Consider the following 23,667-nt stretch of genomic DNA (forward strand, 5'->3'; position numbering starts at 1 on the left):
AAGTAGAGGGTATGTGTAACCTCCCTCTCGCCAGATGGTATGTTCTAACGTTCCCCTTGGGCGGCAAATACGAAAATTCACAGTCAGAATGCATGGGAAGCAAACGCTTGATCACAGTGAGAGTAACGTTTTAGCTAGCAAGAGGGTTAAGGTTAGGATGAGGGTGAGGGGAAGGTTATAAATAGTGAAACGTTAAGGTTTAGGTGCAGTTCAGTGAGCAGGTTCGGTGCCGCATCAGCAGATATCCCATCACGTCAGTGTAACGCTGCATTGGGATCTGCAGTCAGAAAGGAGAATCCCCCTTTTTCGTACATAAGTGATGAAAAAGGGCACTTTTGGCGTCAGGGGTCTGACGCGGAGGGTGGCTGACCAAGCGTTTGTTTCTGACGCGCTGGGAGTGAGAATGTGTTGTGCTATTTAACCTTCCCCTCTCCCCCATCCTAGCCTCAACCCTCTTGCACTGTCAAAGCTTTGTTCCTAGTTGTTCCGTCCCTCTCCAACACGGTTAACAGGAAGTTTAGAAAGAGCAACAGGGTGAAGGTTAGGATGGGTGTGAGGGGAAGGTTAATCAGCAAGAGGTTAGACGTTAAATGCCGTTGAAATGTGCGTTTTACTGCGGGCATCAGAAATCAACGCTCTTGCGCAACGTGTTGCCAATGCGTCGGAAACAAACGCTTGGAAAGTGTAGATTACTGGTCCACTTTTGCCGTTTTCCTTCAGTATGTTTTTTAAATTAAGTCCTTTGTGGCACGATACATTCGGGAGTTGAAAAAAACGTTTGTCTTTGTTCCGATTAGAGTGATTGTAATAACCGTAGACCGCATTTTAACGCCCAGTCACCGACGTAAATAGTGTTTTGTGCAGCGCCGCCTACTTCCGGACCCCCATCTGCATTTGGTGGCGTAGATGCAACGTCATGTGAAACCCAGCAATCTGGTCTGAGTTCAGGTGATTATTCCAGTTGAACATTTCCTAAGGAAACCCAGCAGATTGCACCGAGTCTAACTTGTTGTGTCAGAGAATTTACAGCCATCCCTGTAACATAAATGTCCATCAATTATGTTCACACCACAACTAATTAGTCAATTTAAACATCATGCACATTTCTCCTGTTTTGTTTGTCCCGTCGCCGAGTCTGCGATGCATTCTGGGATATGAGCTGAACCAAGGCCTCATGTGGATGATGGTATCTGTAGGAAGATGTTCTCCTTGTTGAGGATCAGCTCAGGGTCAGAACATATATCCTTCTGGTAACCTGCCTCTCAGACACATCTGACCAATCAGCAGAGTGTTTGCAGCAATGCATTTAGGTTCATTTGCTGTTTTCTTTGTTAATATGAAGCAAAACAGGAAAAAAAACTAATAAAGTCATCATGTGATTCAGACGAACACTAAACACCTCCTGACCTATAAAAACAAACTAGAGATGAAAGAAAGTGGGACTGCTGCTGAATGTTTACCACCTTTGGCCACTAGAGGGCATTAAAAACACAATGTAGAAAATAAACAGTCGTTCTGTTTTCTGTGAAGCAAACAGAAAAACACGAAAATAAAATAAACATTAAAATACTAATCTGAAAATGTATGGAGGTCAGTTTGTGTCAGCAGAAGATTAACAAACAAACAAACAAACAAACAAACACTTTTGGCTTGGCCCCCAGAGTTTCAGGACCCAAAAGCGCCCCTGGTCCAGTTGTTACACGTCGTGTGTGTGTGTGTGTGTGTGTGTGTGTGTGTGTGTGTGTGTGTGTGTGTGTGTGTGTGTGTGTGTGTGTGTGTGTGTGTGTGTGTGTGTGTGTGTGTTAGCTCCGCCCACCGGGACGCACCGGGACCAGCAGTTTGGAGCTCTGCCGGTAACACAAACGCTCCTCTCGCAGCTACGATTCAACTTTCCTTTGTTCCAGACTCTTTCCAGGTCCGACCCGGTCCGCTCGGCTCGGTCCGGCCTGCAGAAGCGGAACTCAGAAACTTTTAGGCGGCCCGGACCGGAGACACCGGGACCGAGAACTTAACGGGGGGAGGACCGGAGCGCGGTGGGGGTGAGTCTGGAGCTCCGGGAGCCGTAGGTTACGTAAGCAGGAGAAGGAGCCATAAATCCTGAATGAGCTCTGGGTCTGACCCGGGCCACTCTGAGCACAAGCCAGGACGCACATGGACGCACGGGCGGACCGAGGCGCGCACGCGGTCCTGCTCTGGTTCTGACCGACCCAAAATGAAACTTTGGAGCAGGTTGTCATCCTGGACGCGGGCTCGGAAGAATTTCTCCCCTCTGAAGTGGACCCGGTCTCCGTGAAGCGCGTTAAGTCCCTGCAGTCGCGCGCTGATGATGATGATGGATTATTCTCACCTGCTGGAAATAATCAGTTAAGCGCGTGAGCGGCGGGATGCGGAGCGGCCAGCACTGATCTCTGTGGATCTAAAGGGACTGAAGAAGCAGTAGAGTCCGTTCTGGTTCCCCCCTGCGGGTCAGAACGCGCTCACAGCGGAGGAGAAGAGACGCGGATGTTCTCCGGGATGCAGCGCGCCGCGCCGCCGCACATGGAGCGCACCGGGCGGCCGCCGCCGCCGCTGCTGCTGCTCGGGCTGCTGCTGCGGCTCTGCGCCGCCGTCACAGACGACCGCCTAATCTCCGACCGGTACGCGGTCTACTGGAACAGCTCCAACCCCAGGTAAGACCCGAACCGGGATGCCGCATTCCCGGGTTTCCCGGTTTTTAGACCGAACCGAGAGGTTTAGTTATGGATGCGAAGGTGAGGAAGCGCGACTCTAACTTCAGTCTGGAAACTTGCGGGATGCTGCGTTAAGGAGCGTTCGGACCCCGCAGCTTTACTTGGAAACCAGTTTGGGTCCATCAGGGCAGAGTTTTCCTCAAGCACCGGAAACGGTCCCGGTATGGAGACAGATTTCCCGGTGAGGGTTGACCTCAGCGCTGCAGATGAAACCCAGATCAGGCCGAGAACCATCAACCATCTCAGTTTTAGCTCCAATTCCCCAAATCTGAGTTGGTCTGCAGCAGAACCACCAAGTTCATCCAGTTCTGGTGTCTTCGTGTAAAACGAGTTTGGATCTTTTGTTCTTCCTTCTGGACTTTTGAGAGGCAGCGAGGAGATTATCCTCCAGTTAAGATCAACTGATCTGGATCCAGGAATAAAAGGTCAGAAGGCATCCTTGTCCTCCAGAAATCCTCAGTTTCCTTAAATAATCAGAACGCATTTTGGGTAAATTTAAATATTCTTTTAACATTTTTGTTTGAAAAAAGTCATAAAATGAAGCAACAATTAAAACTTTGGAATCATTTAGGCTTTTAAAAAAATCAAAAATGCTTTTTGGGTCAGTTGTTTGTAGGATAAAGTGATTTTTTTACTCCTTAAAAACCTGGTGAGTGTTTAAATTTTCTGGCTCTAACTGAGCAGCTGGTTCTGGACGGCCGGGCAGAAGGTTAGAAAACCTCCTTCTGGACTCATAGTTTTAAAGGTTAACTGGACTCGTGGGGAGAACTGTGAAGATGGTCGTTGATGGCGTTTGAGATATTTTTGAATGAATTGATATTTTTTCTGTGGTTTGTCGGGGAGCTGAGGACGATCGGCGTCTCACGGCGTCGCCAAGCTGAAGGTGTGGTGTTGTTTGGTCCCGCCGGGAATCCTAAATCCTCCTAAATTTGTCAGGAACAGCTGGAATCACATCTGGAGCATTTTTCATCATTACTACTTTGGCCTTTAAAAAACACTTTTTACAACGATCTGAGTCAAATGTTCTTTGAAGCGTGGCGCCAAATATTTTTTGGTTTCAGTCGATCAGATGTTCAAATCTGAGGATCGTTGGTAGAACAGGTTCAGTAGGAAGTTACGCAGCAGTATTCCGTAGTAAATCGGCCTTCTATGGACTTCGGTTTGGTTTGTTGGTTTAAATCAGAGTTTAGAACCAAATTCCGGCAGTTTGATGGAACCACAACCGCAAAAACATCAGAACCCCCCAAATATTTGAGTTTTGGGTCAAAAATTTGTACAGAGGCGTTGGAGGTGATTCAGATCCACGCGTGACCTTCGACCTCTGCTATACTCCCAGGAACATCCGAGTTTTCCGTTTCTGCGCCTGACAGCAGAGCGCTAACAGCCGTGTTCCGACTCCTGATTGGCCCGCTGGTGTCTGGGCCGTCCAATAGGAGGTGGCAGAGTTCGCAGGTTATCGTGTGGGGTTTTAATGTGGCGGTGTTACTATGGAAGAAGAGGTTTTTTGTCTTTCTGCATGAAGATTTCAAAATAAAAGCACGTTCAAGAGACTTTTACTGCAAAGGGGAAAAAATGTCCCATTTGGAAGGTTTGGTCCTCCGAGATTCAGAACCAGGAAAAGCTGTTAGAAGCTGACCTCATGACGAGTTGGAGTGTGTGTGTGTGTGTGTAGAGGGGTGTGTGGTCCTCCAGATGTGAGGACCATCATCCCGAGTTTCCAGCTGCCTGATCATCGGAGTCCCTGCAGTGTTCCTGTAATAACGCTGCAGGAGGAACGCTCCGGTTCATTCCTCACTTCTCCAGGATAAAAACTGAAGGTTTCATGAGAAGATAAACGATTCTTAAGTGAAATTTCTCATGCTAAGTGTCCTTGTGTGTCCGTAAGTGGATTTATGACCTCTCCAAACCCAGTAGGTCCTCCAGAATGTTTCCTCCCAACCAGAAATCACTTTCCTGTTCATTCAACATTCAGGTTTTTGTGCTTCGGGCCACAAATGTTCTCGTGCTCAGTGAAACCTGCAGGAACGCTCTTTTGTTCAAGCAGCGGAGGTTTACGATGCGTTTGGAGATCACGTTTTCAGAGACATCAGCGTGGCAGCTCCGTCACCACGGCGACAAAAAGCTCCAGAACGAAACAACTTCTCCTGGTTTCATGTGAGAAGTGCATGTCTCGCGTTGCAGAGATGAAAACACAAAACTCTCCCGGGATTTCAGGTTTAAATTTTAACATGTTCACAAAAAAATCAAATAAATAAATATTTGGGCTGAAGTGAAACCTGAAAGCAGCAGAAAACCTGAAAATCACAGAAGTTTTTAAATATTTCATTTCATAAATAGTTTTTTATTTTAGTCTTTGGAGTATTTTTCATGTCCAATTATGATCAGTTTTGTTATTTAATTAAAAAAATCTCAAGTCCGTGGTTTGTTGGATTTTAACACGTTTTGAAATTTTAATTTTAGAAAAAAAATCTACATTTAAATTTCTTTTAAAAAAAATCTGTCAAATTTTGTGATTGCAGTTTTTGTTTTTCATACATTAGTTTAATTCAGGATGAGCAGAGCCGTTCTTCTGATGCACGACAAAAGGTTTAGGATCTACTTTGGTTTGAAATAGTTTTGTAAAAAAGGAAAATCTCAGCATCTTCAGATGTTTTTTCTCCTCGTGACAAAATCTAATCTATGTGATGCAAGAGAACATCACGTTTACTGGTTTTACCTTCAGTTCTTCTGAACGCTGAAAAACACAAATGTCCTGAATAATAAAACAAGTAAATTGCGCTACAGCGTTCATGGAAACGTCCGGGTCACATCAAACGAATAAAAAATTGTACCTAATTTAGTAAAACTAAAGAAGAAGCTCAACTCAGATGAATGAGATGTGAAACGTTCAGGATTCAGACCAGATCCATCAGAACCGGTTCTGCAAACAACAAAGGGCAACATTTAGAAAAATTCTGATAAAATTTTGATTTAAAGGAGAAAATTTGGTGGTAAACCTTCAGGAAAGGGTTATTTTAAATAACAGAGTTTTTCAACTTGATCCTGAAGGTCTCCACCTATGGGTTCAGTAGTGCATTCAGGGGCTGCAGGATAAAAGGAAGCTGGACTTGAATGGATGTTTTATAACAACTAAAACTCTGAAGTTAGAGAATATTTGAGCTCTAGTTGACCGGAGACGGGACACGTTTCCCCAGAAAAACAAAATGTCTTCAGTGGGAGCTCGTTTCCTGGTTTCCACTGAAGGTCACGGGGCTCGATGCTCATCGGAGGAAAGATCAGTCTTGTTTTGTAGACAAACACATTTATTTAGATGAATTATGAGACGCTACGCTCATGTTAACCTGCAGCTGATTGGAACCAGGATGAATCAATAAAAACAGAAAATTTGTCCAGTTTCCAACAATAAAAATATTTTTACCCAAACCAACAATAAAGAATCCATCTTTCTCTGATGCAGCATGAAATAATTCTCATTCCTTCTAAGGGTTGAGCGCTTTTATTTTGTAAAATGATTTAATGGATGGTTGTGTTTATCGACTGAGTCTTGATGACCCTTAAATGCATCGATCAGCATCTTCTCATTGAAGGGTCCGGTTTGTCTTCATGGTTTTGTTGGAGGTCATTTTCCAGGTGTGAAGATCAGGTGTGAAGATCAGGTGTGAAGATCAGGTGTGAAGATCAGGTGTGAACATCAGGTGTGAACATCAGGTGTGAACATCAGGTGTGAAGATCAGGTGTGAAGATCAGGTGTGAAGATCAGGTGTGAAGATCAGGTGTGAAGATCAGGTGTGAACATCAGGTGTGAACATCAGGTGAACGATCTCGTAAGCGGACTCTCCCCGATCGTTTAGTCTTGCATCTCGATCTTTGGTCATTTTGTAGGTTTTTACTAACTTTTTGGACCAATATGCTCTGATGCCATGACACTTACACTTTGACCTTTGACCTTCTGTTGAAATGGTGCCAAATAAATGTTCCTTCTTTTTAAACACGACTGTAAAAGTATCCGATAACACCGTCAGCTCTCTTTGAGGGTTTATGTCTCATTGTTTTTAGAGCTCATTGTTACCACACACACACACACACACACACACACACACACACACACACACACACACACACAGGTAACTTCCGACAGGAACATCTGGATTTAAAAGTGACGGATGGGCTTTTATGGCTTTCGTCGGCCCGGTCTCGTCCTCGTTGCGGTTTTCAGCTGCTACCCGATTCTGTAACGGGGATTTAAAATGAGAAGAATTTGGATATTTCTATGAAAACTACCGAATCGGGCCAGTTTGCTGACACCTTGTTGGCGTTATTGTCGCTGAGAAGCTGCTGCTGAAGCAACAAAATGGGAAAATCCTGGAATGTTTGGCCGTTCAGAACTGTTTCCCAGAAAAATGAATCTTAATCTGCTTTTGTTTTACTAAACGTACAAACTCGGCTCTGCGCCTCCATGCAGATGCGCCCGATGCTCTTTAATAAAAGTTAACGGATCATGTGATGGTTTAATTGTTCATCAAGCTCGTTAAACATCCCATAATCATGTAGAAATGAAAGGAAAACTGGAGAAAGTACAACAGGTCAGTCTTGTGAAGTCCAACTGATGAAAAGTTTCCAATGATTAAATTTCAAACTGAATAAAAGTTTTACGATCGTCGTCTTTGTTCAGCTGTTTGAGGAACATTTGCAGGATTTCTCTAAACCAACACAAACTAAATCAAATACGACTCGTTTCCCAGTTTCCGTTTACCTTTGTCCATTTTTCTTGAAGGCAAGAGTGTTTCCTGTGTGACACCAGGCAGCATGAAGCGATGATTTTCTAAAATTCTTTAAACTTTCATGCAAAAAGACTAAATTCCTTCCATATGTTGGGATTCATGAGGATGTTTTGCCTGGGATTGGGTAAATGTAATCAACCTGTGGTGTTTCCTGTCCGTTAGCCGCCTCATTCTGCCTTTTAAATCATCAGTTCAGGTAAAATTCTCCTTTTCAAACATTAAATGACGACGAGAATTCCATCTCCTCCTCTCATTCATCCTCCGGTCGGGTTTCAGCGCCGCGCTCTGCAGGAGGTCGGCTGCTTTCATACCCGATGTTATTTAAACGTTCCTGAATCTCTGCTTCTGTCTGCGGTTTATTTTCCAGTTTGCTGGCAGGAGACACTTGAAATGTTTCTTTTTTATTGTAATCCAGTCTGATCTCATTCATTCTGAACGTGATTCCTTCAGCTGAACTCCAGTCTGAGAGCAGAAGTAGAGAAGAGCTGCACGAGACGTTCCGTATCAAACACGTTCCACTTATTACTCCTGATTTGGACTCATTTCACTTCAAAATGCCAGAAAATGAGCAAATGTCAAACAAGATTTCCCTAAATCACGTTCAGCATCTTTTTCCTTGACCAACTTTCCTGAAAAGTCTCAAATCCAATCGACACCGGGAAGCTGAACACAGCAAATGTTTGACTTTTAGGTGTAAAAATGTTTGGAAAAATATCCAATGAGATTCCTGCTGCTTGACTTTGGTTTGTTCTTCTGTTCTAAACGGGAAAAGTTTAAAGTGGAAAAAGGACTTCCATCTTCTGAAATAGGAAAAACATAATTTCTGGAATTAAAAGATTAAGTGTGTGTGTGTGTGTGTGTGTGTGTGTGTGTGTGTGTGTGTGTGTGTGTGTGTGTGTGTGTGTGTGTGTGTGTGTGTGTGTGTGTGTGTGTGTGTGTGTGTGTGTGTGTGTGTGTGTGTGTGTGTGTGTGTGTGTGTGTGTGTGTGTGTGTGTGTGTGTGTGTGTGTGTGTGTGTGTGTGTGTGTGTGTGTGTGTGTGTGTGTGTGTGTGTGTGTGTGTGTGTGTGAGAGTGAGAGAGAGAGAGATCACTTTGCAGTGGTCAGCTTAAGATTTCATGAATTTAGCCATTATTTCCCAAGTCCTTTTTTGGTAGCGTACCTACAGAGATGTTGCAGGCATCGACCGGACTACGGTCATGGACACCGTATTGCTCACTCTTCCAACATATGATGTAGAGGCGTACTGCTGAAAAAGAACTAATTCAAAAGATCTCAAAACAGAACCAGAGTCTTGAGCACTCACCGCCCAACGCACCAGGCTGCAAGTCCCGCCCACGCACCAGGCTGCAAGTCCCGCCCACGCACCAGGCTGCAAGTCCCGCCCACGCACCAGGCTGCAAGTCCCGCCCATGCACCAGGCTGCAAGTCCCGCCCAACGCACTAGGCTGCAAGTCCCGCCCAACGCACCAGGCTACAAGTCCCGCCCAACGCACCAGGCTGCAAGTCCCGCCCAACGCACCAGGCTACAAGTCCCGCCCAACGCACCAGGCTGCAAGTCCCGCCCAACGCACCAGGCTGCAAGTCCCGCCCACGCACCAGGCTGCAAGTCCCGCCCAACGCACCAGGCTGCAAGTCCCGCCCAACGCACCAGGCTACAAGTCCCGCCCAACGCACCAGGCTACAAGTCCCGCCCAACGCACCAGGCTGCAAGTCCCGCCCAACGCACCAGGCTGCAAGTCCCATCCAACGCACCAGGCTGCAAGTCCCGCCCAACGCACCAGGCTGCAAGTCCCGCCCAACGCACCAGGCTACAAGTCCCGCCCAACGCACCAGGCTACAAGTCCCGCCCAACGCACCAGGCTGCAAGTCCCGCCCAACGCACCAGGCTGCAAGTCCCGCCCAACGCACCAGGCTGCAAGTCCCGCCCAACGCACCGGGCTGCAAGTCCCGCCCAACGCACCGGGCTGCAAGTCCCGCCCAACGCACCGGGCTGCAAGTCCCGCCCAACGCACCGGGCTGCAAGTCCCGCCCAACGCACCGGGCTGCAAGTCCCGCCCAACGCACCGGGCTGCAAGTCCCGCCCAACGCACCGGGCTGCAAGTCCCGCCCAGGGTGTCCGCGGGGTTTTAAAAAGTATTAAAAAGTGATAAATAAAAATAGTCAAATTTAAGGCCATTAAAAGTGTTAAATTTGGTCTCAGAGGTATTATTTTTTCCAAGTTAGGTATTATTTTTTTCAGACTATCATGTGTCGTATTCTGAACATCGACATAGAAATATATTCCGAATGAAATGTTTTGAACGATTATAAAAATAAAACAAGCCGATTATTTGCTCCTCCCACTTGAGCTGCCCTGAGTTACAAATGAAGCGCTCCGTTGCCAACTTAGCGACTTTGATGCTATTTCCAACAGCTTTTCAGACCCCCTTCTTGACTTTTTAAATCTTAAAAGTACCTAGCGAACACCTCAGAAACATCTCTGGTAACCCTTAGCTACTTTCTGGATAACTATCGTCGACATTTCCTGCTGCAGGTTAGCTAAACACTCCGCCTGCGCTCCGGACCGTTCTTCAGGACATTAGGAAAGGGAATGATGTAGTGATGAGTCAGTCGCTAAAGAAACGGCTCTCGGAGCCGGCTCCCTGTTGGAGTAACCAGAGTGAGTGACACACACACCGTACCTGCGGGCTCTTGAGCCACTAAAAACGGCTAATGTGCGCGTGCGGCGCGCTAAACACACATGCAGCTTGCCCCGATTGCTGTGAGACCGGGTTGGGGGGTGGGGGGTGCAGCTGTGGTTGGGACAATTATTACATTAACTGATGGACTTGTAAATAAATAGTTTATAAATAAGGTAGAAATAAGTTCCTCACGCTGATAACTAATAACTAATCTCTCTGAGGACACGGTGCTAGTGCACTCTCCTACAGCACCTTGACATGACTCAATAAATGTTATGCAACATTTTGTGAACATTATTTTATTTGCATTTATTTGTTATAAATGCCACTGTATAATTCTTGCTGTCAGTATTTGCAAGATATTGGTATTTGGGTCTGTACTGGTTAGACTTACATGAGTTAAACCAAGGTCTATAGCCCTTGGGTCATAAACTATGAGCTATAAGTATATTGGTCTTTTTATACTGGGAATCAGGAGTTATTTTAGTGATCATCTTGTTTCTTGTTTATTTTTGCCCTGATTGTGCCCTGAGCAGTTTTATGACTGAATAAAAATAAATTAAAAAAATCTACATAAATTGAAAATTCGTCTTAAATAATCGAGATCTCAATTTCAGTCACAATAATCGTGATTATTGTTTTTGCCATAATCGAGCAGCCCTACTTTAGCATATCCGGTCACATTATGATGACGTCATATTCAGTGGTCGTTCTGCATCATTTCAGGCCCCGTGGTCAACTGTCTGAACCGCTGAAAAGAAGTGCCTGGCATATTTTCTAAGTAAAATAAATATGCGCAATACGTTGTCAACATCAGTGAGTCTCTAAGTCTATGTTTTTTGTATGTTATATATGTTAAAATATGTGTAAATAGGTCGCTGATTAACACTTGCAATTTAGTGTTGTGATGGTTTTAAAAAAATTCTGAAGGTAGTAAAAAAAAGTATTAAAAAGTAGTAAATTTTACTTAAGGATTGCTGTATATACCCTGCCCGCCCAACGCACCGGGCTGCAAGTCCCGCCCAACGCACCGGGCTGCAAGTCCCGCCCAACGCACCGGGCTGCAAGTCCCGCCCAACGCACCGGGCTGCAAGTCCCGCCCAACGCACCGGGCTGCAAGTCCCGCCCAACGCACCGGGCTGCAAGTCCCGCCCAACGCACCGGGCTGCAAGTCCCGCCCAACGCACCGGGCTGCAAGTCCCGCCCAACGCACCGGGCTGCAAGTCCCGCCCAACGCACCGGGCTGCAAGTCCCGCCCAACGCACCGGGCTGCAAGTCCCGCCCAACGCACCGGGCTGCAAGTCCCGCCCAACGCACCGGGCTCCAAATCCAGCCTGTCAAGAAACAATTTGTTTCCCTTGAAGGGGCGGGGCCTGTGGTTTACATTTAGGTCCCAACCGCTGCATCGTTCTGCATGTCTAGTCATCTTTTATGCTGACGACATAACCCTACTATGAATTACAATCAGAGAAATGTCACATTCTTATTTGCATTCCAGCTCTAACTGTGTCACGTCTTGTGAGCAACAGGCACTTCCTGCTCCGCCGAAAGCCGAACCTGTGTGTTGTGGTTTTAAACGCATCGTCACCACTTTAGACGTGGTAAGACGACAGAACGTACATTGTTCTCAGGTGTGACGCCCACATGCCAGGTGGTGGCCGGATATTTAAACCTATGGTTCTATTTACAACCTTCAATGAAACTTTTTGGACATCTGGACTTCAGTAGCAGCTTTCCTCTGTTTATCTTTCTGACCTGAACAAAACCATCCTTCATGGTTGTTTTACATATTATTCAGGTGTCTAATATAGATTACATCAGTCAGCCAAAATATGAGCCGCAGCGATGATGAACTGACCGCCCCTCCTTTTCAGAAAATCTTAGAACTGTTGCGTTCTGGATTCCAGAGGAAGTTCTGTGGGTTCTGGCACCAGTTGGTCATCAGCAGAACCATGTTGTTGCTCAGAATCGGCAGACAGATCAACAAAAAACCTCAAAAAATTGAAGATAAACTCTTGAGGTTGTAGCTCCAAAACGTGAGCTGCTGGAGATCAGCTCCTCTTCCTGTTTCCTGCTGGTGTTTTCTGCCACCAGACCTTCTGCTCACACTGATCCAGACCTTCTGCTGTCCGAGGTCAAGCGAAGCAGTTCTTTTTACTTGTAGCTGGGCTCAGTTTCTCTAAATGAAATTATGAGGAAATGAAGTGGTCCTCTGTGACTGCAGTGACTGTCTGCTGCCTCCCCGAAGCCAGAAATGCACAAAAACTCAAAAAATGTTAACTTCATTACAATTTCCTCAAAGCAGGAAAACCTCCAGATATGTCTCGGGGCCACCAAGCGAAGAGAGCGAGAGGCTCCTGATGGATTCAATAAAACCCAACGTGTGAGGCAGACGAAGGCTGGAAAACATGAGTTCATCCGCTACAGAAGATTTATCCAACATGGAACATTTTAGTAACCAGAATACTTGTGGGATCTGTTCTGACTGTAAGAAATAAAATGATTTTTTTGGTATAATTTTAACACAAAAGCAAAATCTTTCATACACGATTTCAAAAGAAACATTTTTTCTATAGATTTACATGAAAAGTTAAACTTCAGTTTGAGATCAGCTGCAAAGAAAAGAAAACCCCAACAGAAGATCGAATCTGAATATTTCTGAATCACTACTCTGCTCAGGAACACAATTTGGGCTTAAAATGCGTGACACCACGGTGGTGGAGCCGCAGTCCTCACCGAGCTGTCGTCAAACCCAGATTAGTGTTGCATATTCATCTTCATCCTGTCAGGTGTTGGGATCAAAGATGCACCATGATTAGACCGACTCACTGCTTCAGGCTGTTAAAACTTTAAAGGTGCAATATGTAAGACTGACCTCCTGTGGTCAAAGTTGGTTACTGCAGTTCATTTTTCTGAGCGAAACGTCACTCTCTCACTGCTGTTACATGAGTTTCATGACTGTTGTCCATTACGGGTGAGCACTAGACCATTCTAGGCAATAAATAGAAGTCATTCACAGTAAGTTGGTTAGTAGATAAATACATTTTCACATCTGGTGGTAGGGTTAGAGCTGCCGGGGAAAATGCTCGGCTGGAAAGATGTCATAGCTGGGGATCATTGCATTAAACTTTTGGGATTACTGAATGTTGACAGAGGACTTATTGAAAGCTTTGTGAAGATGAAAGATGAACGTTTCTGTTCAAGAAATTGAAAACGCTGGTGAGTGACCTTTTGTGATGTCATATAATGTAAAGCTGTTTTCTTGGTCGACATTTGTAGATGCTGCCATTGCTAGTTTGTTGGTTTTTGTTTTTTTGTGGCTCATTGAGCACACACACATGCACATGTGCGCACACACACACATACACACACACACACACACACACACACATGCACACGCATGCACATACACACGTAACATTGATAGCTCAATGTTAGCCTCTAGCCTGCTTCAGCAATACAAGGAATTAGGGCTGCAGCTATCGAGTATTTTAATATTCGAGTATTCTATCGAATCTTCCATCGATTAATCGAGTATTCTATTTGGCGATGTTTCAAGTGAAACTAGATTATGGTCTGCTAAAAATATGAAAATAAAAATGATAAAAGGCTCAATAATAAATAATAAATTGGTGTTGTCTAGTTCTCTCAGTCCCAGCTGATATTAATAGTTAATAAATATTTAATGGAACAACATTTGACTTACATTTCATTTACAATTTAGGTTTGTATTGATCTCATCCTATTCAAAATAACATATCTAAAAATGTTCACATATAATCAGTAGTATTGAATTATTTCATTAACGTGTTCAGTAGTAAGCTACTAGAAATGCTAACATTTAATTTCTACTTGTAACAATGTACTTGTGGTATATTTATTTTATTATGTACGTGTTGGCAACATAATCTAGTCTAAATTGTATTGAAACATGAAAGTGTTAGTGAATTATATGCTACAACGGCTTGCCATACTTCTGCGGTGGTTGGAGCAGGCTCGTAGCAACAACCAGACGGTAGCTGCAGAGATCCATAACTAAATGGGATGATGGAGATTTGTCTTCCGCTGTTAGCCGTTCACAACCGTCACGTTTTTTTCTGAACCACACTTGCTCGTGAGAATGCTACCCGCTAGCTTAGCATTAGCAATTCTGCTTGTATTTTAACTCAAACTTTGGACTGTGTCTGCCTTTTACAATGTTTTCTGTCTTTCCTGGTTTCTCTATTTTCCTCCACAGAACCTGGATCACTACATGGTGCTCCAGTAAAGTTGTGGAGTGCATATTTAATGAAGCTTCATCTCAGTAAAAAAATGAATCGAGGAATTTAATACATCGAACCATTTGATTCGTTTAACCCTACAAGGTGTAACTTCTGGGTCGTTCCTGTTGCTGGCTTTGGTTCTTTGAATAGTTCTGGAGCTTTTTGCCTGTCGATGTTGAACTACTGGCCCTGCTGCGTTAGCTTGGCACAAACTCACAGATAGTAAACAATAACTACGTCCTGCTTTGTATTTTGTTGAAAGGAGAAAAACTGACAGATGAAAATGCATGCCCCCCTCAAAACTTTAAAGAAAAAAAACTTAAATATATTAATTGTAGAAGTCAAACTCTTAGAAGCTTACAGCATTTTTGTTATTGGACTCTAATTTTAACTAGTTTATAAAAAAAAATCAGAGGTGATTGTTGACTCTGCCTTTACCGTGAAGAAACGAAGGCAAAGTTTATTTTCAGATCCGGATTATTGCTTGTTTTTAGGAGTTGTGATCACATAGCTTCACCTCATGCATTAGCTCAGGAGGTAGAGCGGGTTGTTGGAGGGTTGCAGGATTGATCATGGCTCCTGGAAAAGAGCGCCGCTGTTGTGTCCTTGGGCAAGACACTTTACCCACTTTGCCTGCTGGTGGTGGTCGGACGGACAGGTGGCGCCTGTACTCACAGCCTCGCCTGTCAGCTGTGGTTATGATGTAGCTCATCACCACCAGCTTGTGAATTTGTGTGTGAATGGATTAATAACTGTGTTAAGTGCCTTGGGGGGTTCTAGGAATCTAGATCGACACCAGCACAGGGATCATTTTAATTGATAGCTTAAGACTTCTTTCTTACTAGTTTTTAGTCCTGATTGAATATTTTGGTTTTTGATCTAGAACAGTTTACTCGTGTCTCAGATAATTGTTCTCCTTCTAGAGTCGGCTAGTCTCTGTTGGCTTTACTCAACATGTCGATTATTTAGGAAATTAACATAATTGATGCCTTTTTTTAAGGTAAAATTAGACATCATTGGTGTGTTCTTGCTGTGTTGAAATTCTAATTCCATCTTTTGGTTCTATTTAAAAGCAGCCGCAAACGAAACGTTGCAGGTAAATAAAACCTTTCTGTGTTTTAAAAAGAGCTAAAAGATGGAGGTAAAATTAGATTTTATAAAATTACCATTGTGGCCAAATCTGATCTGTGGTCAGGAAGAGGAGCGTCCGCTCTGATTGGTCTGTAGAATCTGTGATTGAATCACTTTCATCCATTCAGTTTAAAAAAATGACAAACTTGAATTTTTCAGAAAAGCTTGTCTTATTATTTATAAATGAACTGTGATGCTATGTGATTATCACCTGTTTCTCACCTGTTCGTCACATTTTAATCAGCTGAAAATCACTGAGCAGCATGTCACCCCCCTCGTGTTTTTAAAAAATCCTTTCTTACTCAGGCCCCGTTGGTCCGCCTGCCTCTCTGCACCGCTGGAGGAGAAAATGGCGGCTCGTTTAGTTGAGGAAAAAAAAATCCCCGAAACCAGTAACGCATCACTGCAGTCGCCATTTTGTTGAGCTTCTTAACTCTGGGGTCGGACCCCTCCAACACTCCCCCATCCTTTCTCTGACCCGCTGGAAGATCAGTGATCAGGACAAGGTGGAAATGACTCCCAACAACAGCCCTAAAATCTCCAACTACTCCCTATTTTACCTGTTATCCAAGTTTCCTGAAACATTTTCACAATTTCAAGTCCTGAAATCCGTCCTGAAAGAAATTAAACGTCTTTGTTTTGAGAATTCTGACAGATTGTCGAGTCTGTAGCTGTTGAAACCTGCGTGGTGGGTATGAACACCTCTGACAGAGTGGCTTTGGCTATTAGGACACATTAAACCGTTCATTACGTCCTCATGACTCTCCGCAGACTTTATCACCTCTGTCATCTGGATTCAGAGAGGAAAGCGAGCCGCGTTGGTCCCAGAGTGACTGTAGAGATCCACGTGGGTTGTTAATTATCTGCCACTGCTCCAGTAAGATGTTCCGTTCAGGATGGCAGCGCCGAAACATCCGAAAAGCAGCCAGAACTCTCAACTCCTTCTACCTGAATGGTTTTAATTAAAACCTTTCTGTTCACATTTATTCAATTTAGGGAAAACTCATTTAATTTATATTCTGGGTATCATTTTTAATTGACATTTTAAAGCCTGCATCGAATTTTAAGAGTACGAAGAATTTCTCATTAAACCTTTTAACTTCCGTGCCACGAAAAAGAGGAAAAAGCTACTTTAAAAAAAACTAATTTGGTGCAATAAGGGTTAAAATTTCATGTGAAATAAATATAATACAAGACAATAGAGAATATGCTACAGCATAGCAACAGCAAAATGCTGCGATGGATGGATGAATATATATATGTATATATATTTAATTTTTTTGTATTTTATGTTTCATTTTATATTTTTAAATTTTTTTTTCTGTGGTCAGTTTATTCTCAAAATGTGACGTCTGACGTATTCAGACTTCTACAACAATTAGCAACACATTTACAGTCAAATGTTTTTGGTCCGACCTTCGGTTAATTTATTTTACGTTATTTATCGTCTCTACGGTTTTAACCTTCCATCTGACTCAAATCAATCACCAATCAGTCGGTTTTAGTTATAAGCCGACTGATTACTTTTAATACAAAGTGTTCGTATCGGTGTATCTAAAAGTGAATTAACGACTGTTTCATAAACGCTTTGTCTGCATTTTTTCACAGGACCATGTTGATCGGTTCTGATCCGGGGATCTGGGGATCCGATTCAATACTTTTCTTTTTAGACCCAAGTTAAATAAAGAACACGATAAATACCTATTATTGAAAACTTAAAAAAGTGTAATAATGCCAAAATAATGGCACGGTTACTAAAACAAATTATTAAAATCATAACTTTTTATTCAAGTGTTTTGATCTCTAGATAGACCGATAGATTTTCTTTATTGAGATTGCACAAAAAATACACACTGTGTGGTTTTGACAACGAAATTCAGTGGCTTGGCAAACGGGCAAAGATAAAAAGGGACTACAAATTGTGGCCATTAAAAAATACACATTATAATAAATAGTTCAGTGCAAATTATAAATTGCAGTATAGATTAATCTGTCAAAACAAAGCAAATATTCTGAAGGTACGGCCGACTGATTTAATTTTATCTAGATAGAACATCATAAATATAATTCACACATTTTCACATTTCTGTAACGTTATGAGTGGAATCCTTAATTTTTGCACATTTATTTGTAACTTAAGAAAAGTGACACAATTTGGGGTTTTCAAATTTTTTTTATATTCTCTGACTTGTGACCAGCCTTTACAAAATGACATGGTGAATTAAAACACCGGGACATCATATCTAAGATGTATTTTTAATGTTTAATCAGGAAAAGGTCCCAGTTGTTAAATTAAAAAAGGGCGGGGCTTAACACAGATACAGAAACCAGTCACTGGGGGGTGCATTGTTCTCGGTTTTCTGCAGTTCCTACTTCACATACCAAGGTCTACATACATTTGTTGCATTTCCATTACGTAACCGTACTAACATCACCACCTCCTATTGAAAATCGTCCTTTTTCTGACGTCCATAGTTTAGGAGGGCGACTGCACGCGATGCACGCATGAACATGGGCCCACGTCCAAGGTGGAACTTTAGCTGGACATCAGTTTTAGTTTTAATGGATCGTGTAGAATGACTAAGATAAAGTTGGTGGAACTTTATGGAAATTTTGAACATCTGTTGGAATTTTTAGATAATTCTATTTCACATAGTTTATACAGATAAGGTGCACACTTTCTTTCAGCTTCAACATCCTGTCTAGTTGTGATGTGTCATAAGAAATTAGCTTTACAAGACTAAACGACAAACTCAAAGGTGCTTGTGAATTTATCCATTAATAAATGAACTGATCTCATGTTTGTAAACCACTTATGTCCTTTTCCAGGAAATTTGTTCAGCTTTAAACAAAGTTGATGTAAATAAATTTACAAATTTTGATTTAGAGAATTCGTACGTCTGCGTGTATGTGGTCATGATCCTGCTTACCTTTACTGCCCCCTTCTGGTGATTCCCAAACAATAACTCAGAATCAGGTGAGACAACACACCTGATGTCAAGTTTCTGTAGAAAAAACAAAAAAACATGTTTTTTTTTCTTTTCAGGTAGATACTAACTGGGTTTCCATCCATTACAAGTAAATTAAAAACATCTTGACATTTTACTTATCAGAAAAAATGCAAAGCAGACTGGCTTTCATCACCTGGTTTGGCGTAGATGAACAAGTGTGTGATGTTGTCAACAGTTGGCGCACATGGTTGAAAAACTAAAGAAGGGGAAAGTTTACCAGAAATGATGTGTTCAGAGTTACAGATAACTGTTGGTAAGGTTTTAAAGATATCTGCCAGAGACTGAGTTCCTTTGAACAGCGTGTGTAAAGATGTATTAAAACCTCAGGTGAAAAAGGCTTTTGGATTTTCACAGCTGGAATTTGAAGAAAATCTGATGTTTGTGACCGGCGCGGTAAAAACAGAAACTAACCTCCGGTATAGGCCCTGGACCGCTGGTGACGTTCCACAAGGAGCTCTGCTGAAACAGCTGTAGTAAACAACCCCGACTTCGGTGTTTCTGCGTTAGCGTTGTAGCAGAACAACGTGTCATCAGTCAGATGTAGCTTCTGAAGCCTCCGCTATTCGGTCAGATATGTTTTTTCTCTGGGATACGGCAACGAGAACGGATATCGGATTACCGGAGAAGTTCAACCGAACTCCGACCCCGCCAGCTGGATATCACTACCAGAGGTGCAGACATGTTTTAGACCGTTTGACTCAGAAGACCCGATCTGAACAAAGAGGAGGGTTCTGTTTGTCTTCAGAACCAAAATCGGTTCAGTTTGTTTACTTTTGATAAATATTTCATTTCTTTACTCCACCAGGTGCTCTAGCTGGTCTAGCTCCACCATGTGTCCCAATATAATTCAATAATCTACAGATAAATAAAAGAGTGTGCTGCCAGTTTTACCGCTGTGTGTGTTTGTTGATATAACTCTGGATCATATTTCACCGATAGCTTACCAGAATAAATCTTCCTGATGCTGGAGTAACTCGCTAGCTCGGCTCATTGTTTGCTCTAATCCAGGATGGCACAGAGGTTCTACCGGTCCCAGGAGGATCTACTGTTGAAATATAGAGATCATTTTTTAGATTGTGTGTGTGTGTGTCACAGCTTTACCAAATGACTTGTTTATTCCTTACCTGAGCTAACAGGGTTAGCGGCGTAGCTGCAGTCAAGCTAACGGGACTCTGGAGTCCAGAAGTACCGGTGCGGTTCCAGATGGATTTATAGATGTTGGTTAATATTTTAGATCAGATCTGTTATTTAAAAATGCGTGTAGAACACGGACATGTGGCTCAGACCTTTTGTTTATTACATAAACACAATTTTCCATAATAATTAAGAGCACGAAAGTAAACAAAATTCAGTTATTCATATTCACAATACTAGCAACAGCAGCGGCCTTGTTTTACGTGTTAGATGTCGTTTACGGAACTGATTTGGATTTTCTGTAATGATTTATGACAAAATGGAAACCTGAACCCAGTTCATATTTATATAGATGGTAAAGCGTAGTTACATAGCATTTCTACAATTTTTTTGCAGAGTCTGGCCCATACCTTTAAAAACATCTAGATATTGATTCATTCATTTCATTTCATTCATTTATTTTGCACGTGGCTGTGCACATCTCTATTAAACAATACGATAAAAGAGACGGATGTTACAACATGACCATGATTGAAAAGGAGTAGGAAGAAGAAATATCTTATAATACCTGCTCCATTCTTAAAGAGCAAGTCACCCCCTACCAGAGTATTACTCCACTCCCACTTCCTGTTTGAAAAATGCAACAAATGCTGTCGCCTAGCAGACCGAGAAGGCGGAGCCACTAACAAATACACACGCACAGGCTCACAACGACATTGTGACATCATATCGTACCAGCTAACGTTCTAGGGTACCTCTTAGCCAATAGCGATGGCAGATTTAAATTCAAATGCAGTGCAGAGTTTTTACCTGACAACGTACAACACTGACAGTTTTAGGTAGAAAATTTAAATTTTAACTAAAATGCACTGAAGTGCAAAACTATTGACAACACGTTTCTGCAGCACGATTAGATACGCATTTATATAGTTTATCAGGAAAAAAAGTTGATTTGGGGTGACTTGCTCTTTAAAGAGGGACTGCACACCATCAGAAAACGTAACTCCACAAGATTTGAAAAATGTCATGAAAGTGGGCGTTGCCAGGAGGCACAAAGTGGCATGGCCAAGTGTGGGGAATTTCCATCCTGGGAGGGAGGGGGAGTGGGAGGAGACTGTACCAAATTGTTCCAGCCCCAGCCAATCACAAGTTTAAAATGCAGTAGCCGCTGTTCTGCCACAGGGGGGCAGCTTGAAGACGTTTTTAGACCTAGATTCTAGATTTAATCACGTTTACACAAACATGTCAAAAAATGCACAGAAACAGAAACATTGCATTTGTAAAGACCCAATTATACAGTTAATTAGCAAAATAATGTTCTTTTGGGGTTTAGATACTCTTTAAACATATGTGTGTGTGTGTGTGTGTATATATATATATATATATATATATATATATATATATATATATATATATATATATATATATAATTTTACACATACATACATACATGCATGACTCTGAATTTCGACGTGATCCAGACCAACATGAGAAACTTTTGTCTTGAGTTTTTGAAGCGTGTTCAATTTTCTCGCAGAACTATTCAGGCTTTCACAGCTTTTGCAAGAACATTAAGTTAGTTGTGCTAATCTTTACGTACATTTAGAGCCATCATAGCTCAAGGGGAGGGATCTGGATTTGAGACTCCCTGGATGGGGAGGAGCGAGCTGTTGTGACGCAGAAAAAAAACATCCAGCTGTCTGCAGTAGCTTGGAGCCAAAGAAAAGAAAAAAAAATGGGAAGAAGACGTACGGCTATTATTAGACATTTTAGGAAATTCATTCCATTTCAATTAATAAAGCTATTAAAGTCACTGGTGCTTTCTCATTTAGATTATGCCTCTGTGGTTTGGTCCAACACCAGTGAAAATAATCTAGATAAGTTAGAAATTGCCCAAAACAGGGCTGTGCGCATGGTATTGCAGAGTCAATACAGAACCAGTGCACAATAATTTGACCTGGCCAAGAGTAAGAGAGCGATTGGACTTTTCATTAACGTTTATTAGAAATATCATTACGACAAAAAGCCAAGACGTAATTTATTGTACCTTGTGTTTTTTTTGCGGATAAACACGATTTTTCCACAAGACAAAGAATGCACGGACGAAGTGTGTTACCTGCGTGCAGAACAAACCTAATGCAGAAAACGGTGGTTTATCGTGCAACGGTGACTACCAGGATTCCTGTTGAGGGAAAGTGACAAGAAATTTTTTCAGAAAAAACTCCAAATATTTTTATTTTCCCAAAGATAATGTCAAGCTAAACATATTTGGAAGTGAGCTGTATTTCATGGTTTATGAATGTATTTTGGTATGTTTGGGCATTTGAGAATTGAGATTTTTCTAAACTGCAGTTTTATGTTGAAATTAGTTTGGTGTGTGTGTGGACATGTATGAACGATGTGCACAATACGTGTATGTATATAAAATGTAATGATTGTATGAGATGAGACCCCAGGAAGAATAGCGGCTGTATGTCAGCAGCTAATGGGGATCTAAACAAACAAACAAACAAAAGAAGCAGCCGAGAAGAAAATGCATTTGTGAAGCCAAAACAGCGCTTTAGGGTGTTTCTCAGGAGGAAATAACAATGTAGCAAGGTGAAAAGCTCTAAAAAGTGGATTTAGGCTGGTATAGGACCTTTAAACTCTGACCTGAAAGGTATCTGGTGAATTTTTGGATTTGGTTTCTTCAAACATTTTGAGTTATAAGAGAGTTGATGTTATTGGTGTTGTGTTTCTACTGCGTGAAAAGCTTTTCTTCATTTGAATGTTATATTAATTAGACACGTGGTTGACTTGTTTTAATACACCTCCGTCGGGCTCTGACTGGACTCTGGAAGCAGAGCAGAATACATAAATCCTGCTGTTCGGGCCGTTCGTCTAAAATAATAACTGTCACCGTTCGTTCCTGGAAGTCTTCCACCCAGGTTCGAGCACGCGTGTCTTTCTGTCAGCACGGATGGGAGCTGTACAGATCATCCCGACAGCAGGGAACACTCCTCTTGCTGCTGGTTGCGTGGACCAATGGCGTGGCAGCGTGGCGTCAGGGGGGAGCGGCTTCTGTCAGAGCCGCTCCTCCAGTTATTTTTACATTCTCTCCTCCTCGTGTCTCAGCACTTCATCATGCTTTCTGCTCCTCACTCATACATTTTAATGTCTGACCCACATTTCACTGGATCCACACACACACACACACACACACGCACGCACACACACACACACACACACACGCACACACACACACACCAGGGGAACTTTGAAGTCCTGGCTCAAACACCCAGGGGTGGAGGAGGAGGGTGCAAAGCTGCAACCTTTTCACTGTTTTCTGATGAAATTTGCCCTGAGAAGCATCAGAAAGAGGCAGGCGGGTCACATCAGGATACGAGCGGCGTGCCGCTGCAGCTTTACCCACGTTTGTGTGTGTGCAGCGTGCATGTAGCTACAACTAAGAAGAAATGTCACTGGAGAGCATATCAGTTTCATCTGAGTGTGTGTCCAGAACACTGATGGGTCCAGAGTTTGTGCAGCTTCTCTCCGTCTCAGGGGGACAAAAAAATCCCCTCACACAATGTGACTGTTTCCAGCCGTCAGTCCAGACCTGAGGAGGCGAAAGAGCGGATAACGTGAGATTATTTAGAGGTGTTTTGGGTTTTTTCTCTCGTTTAGAAGCTGATCAGAGTGCAGACATGGTGGATGTTAAAAGGCAGGCTGACCTTCTAAATAAGTGAATTTATTTTCGTAAACGCAGTCGTGTTCCTGATCAGTTTGCGGATCTCTGATAGTTCCACGAGAACCCGAGGCCATCTTTAAAAAAGCCTCAAACAAAAACGTAACCTTCAAAAATCTCTGAAGTGATTAGAAACATGAAATTAAAAACCGCAGGACGGCAAACGGCTTTTATTAGTGATCGCCTTCTCCTTTCATTCACTCTGGTGTC

The 23,667-nt window shown here is 42.7% G+C and overlaps 1 protein-coding gene across 2 annotated transcripts in view; it reads left to right on the forward strand.

Moving 5' to 3' along the window:
• Positions 1–1,749: 1,749 nt before the first annotated feature.
• Positions 1,750–23,667, forward strand: part of LOC107393091 (ephrin-A2) — a 103,634-nt gene continuing 81,716 nt past the window's right edge. Inside the window, exon 1 of one of the 2 annotated variants that reach the window (XM_054751982.2) lies at positions 1,750–2,669. In XM_054751982.2, coding sequence (XP_054607957.1) covers positions 2,503–2,669 — 167 coding nt within the window. In that variant the 5' untranslated portion in view covers positions 1,750–2,502. The remainder of the gene's footprint in view (positions 2,670–23,667) is intronic. The other variant, XM_015971254.3, reaches the window with a different exon arrangement.

This window comes from Nothobranchius furzeri, chromosome 8 (assembly GCF_043380555.1).
Source record: "Nothobranchius furzeri strain GRZ-AD chromosome 8, NfurGRZ-RIMD1, whole genome shotgun sequence".
Lineage (NCBI taxonomy): Eukaryota > Metazoa > Chordata > Actinopteri > Cyprinodontiformes > Nothobranchiidae > Nothobranchius > Nothobranchius furzeri.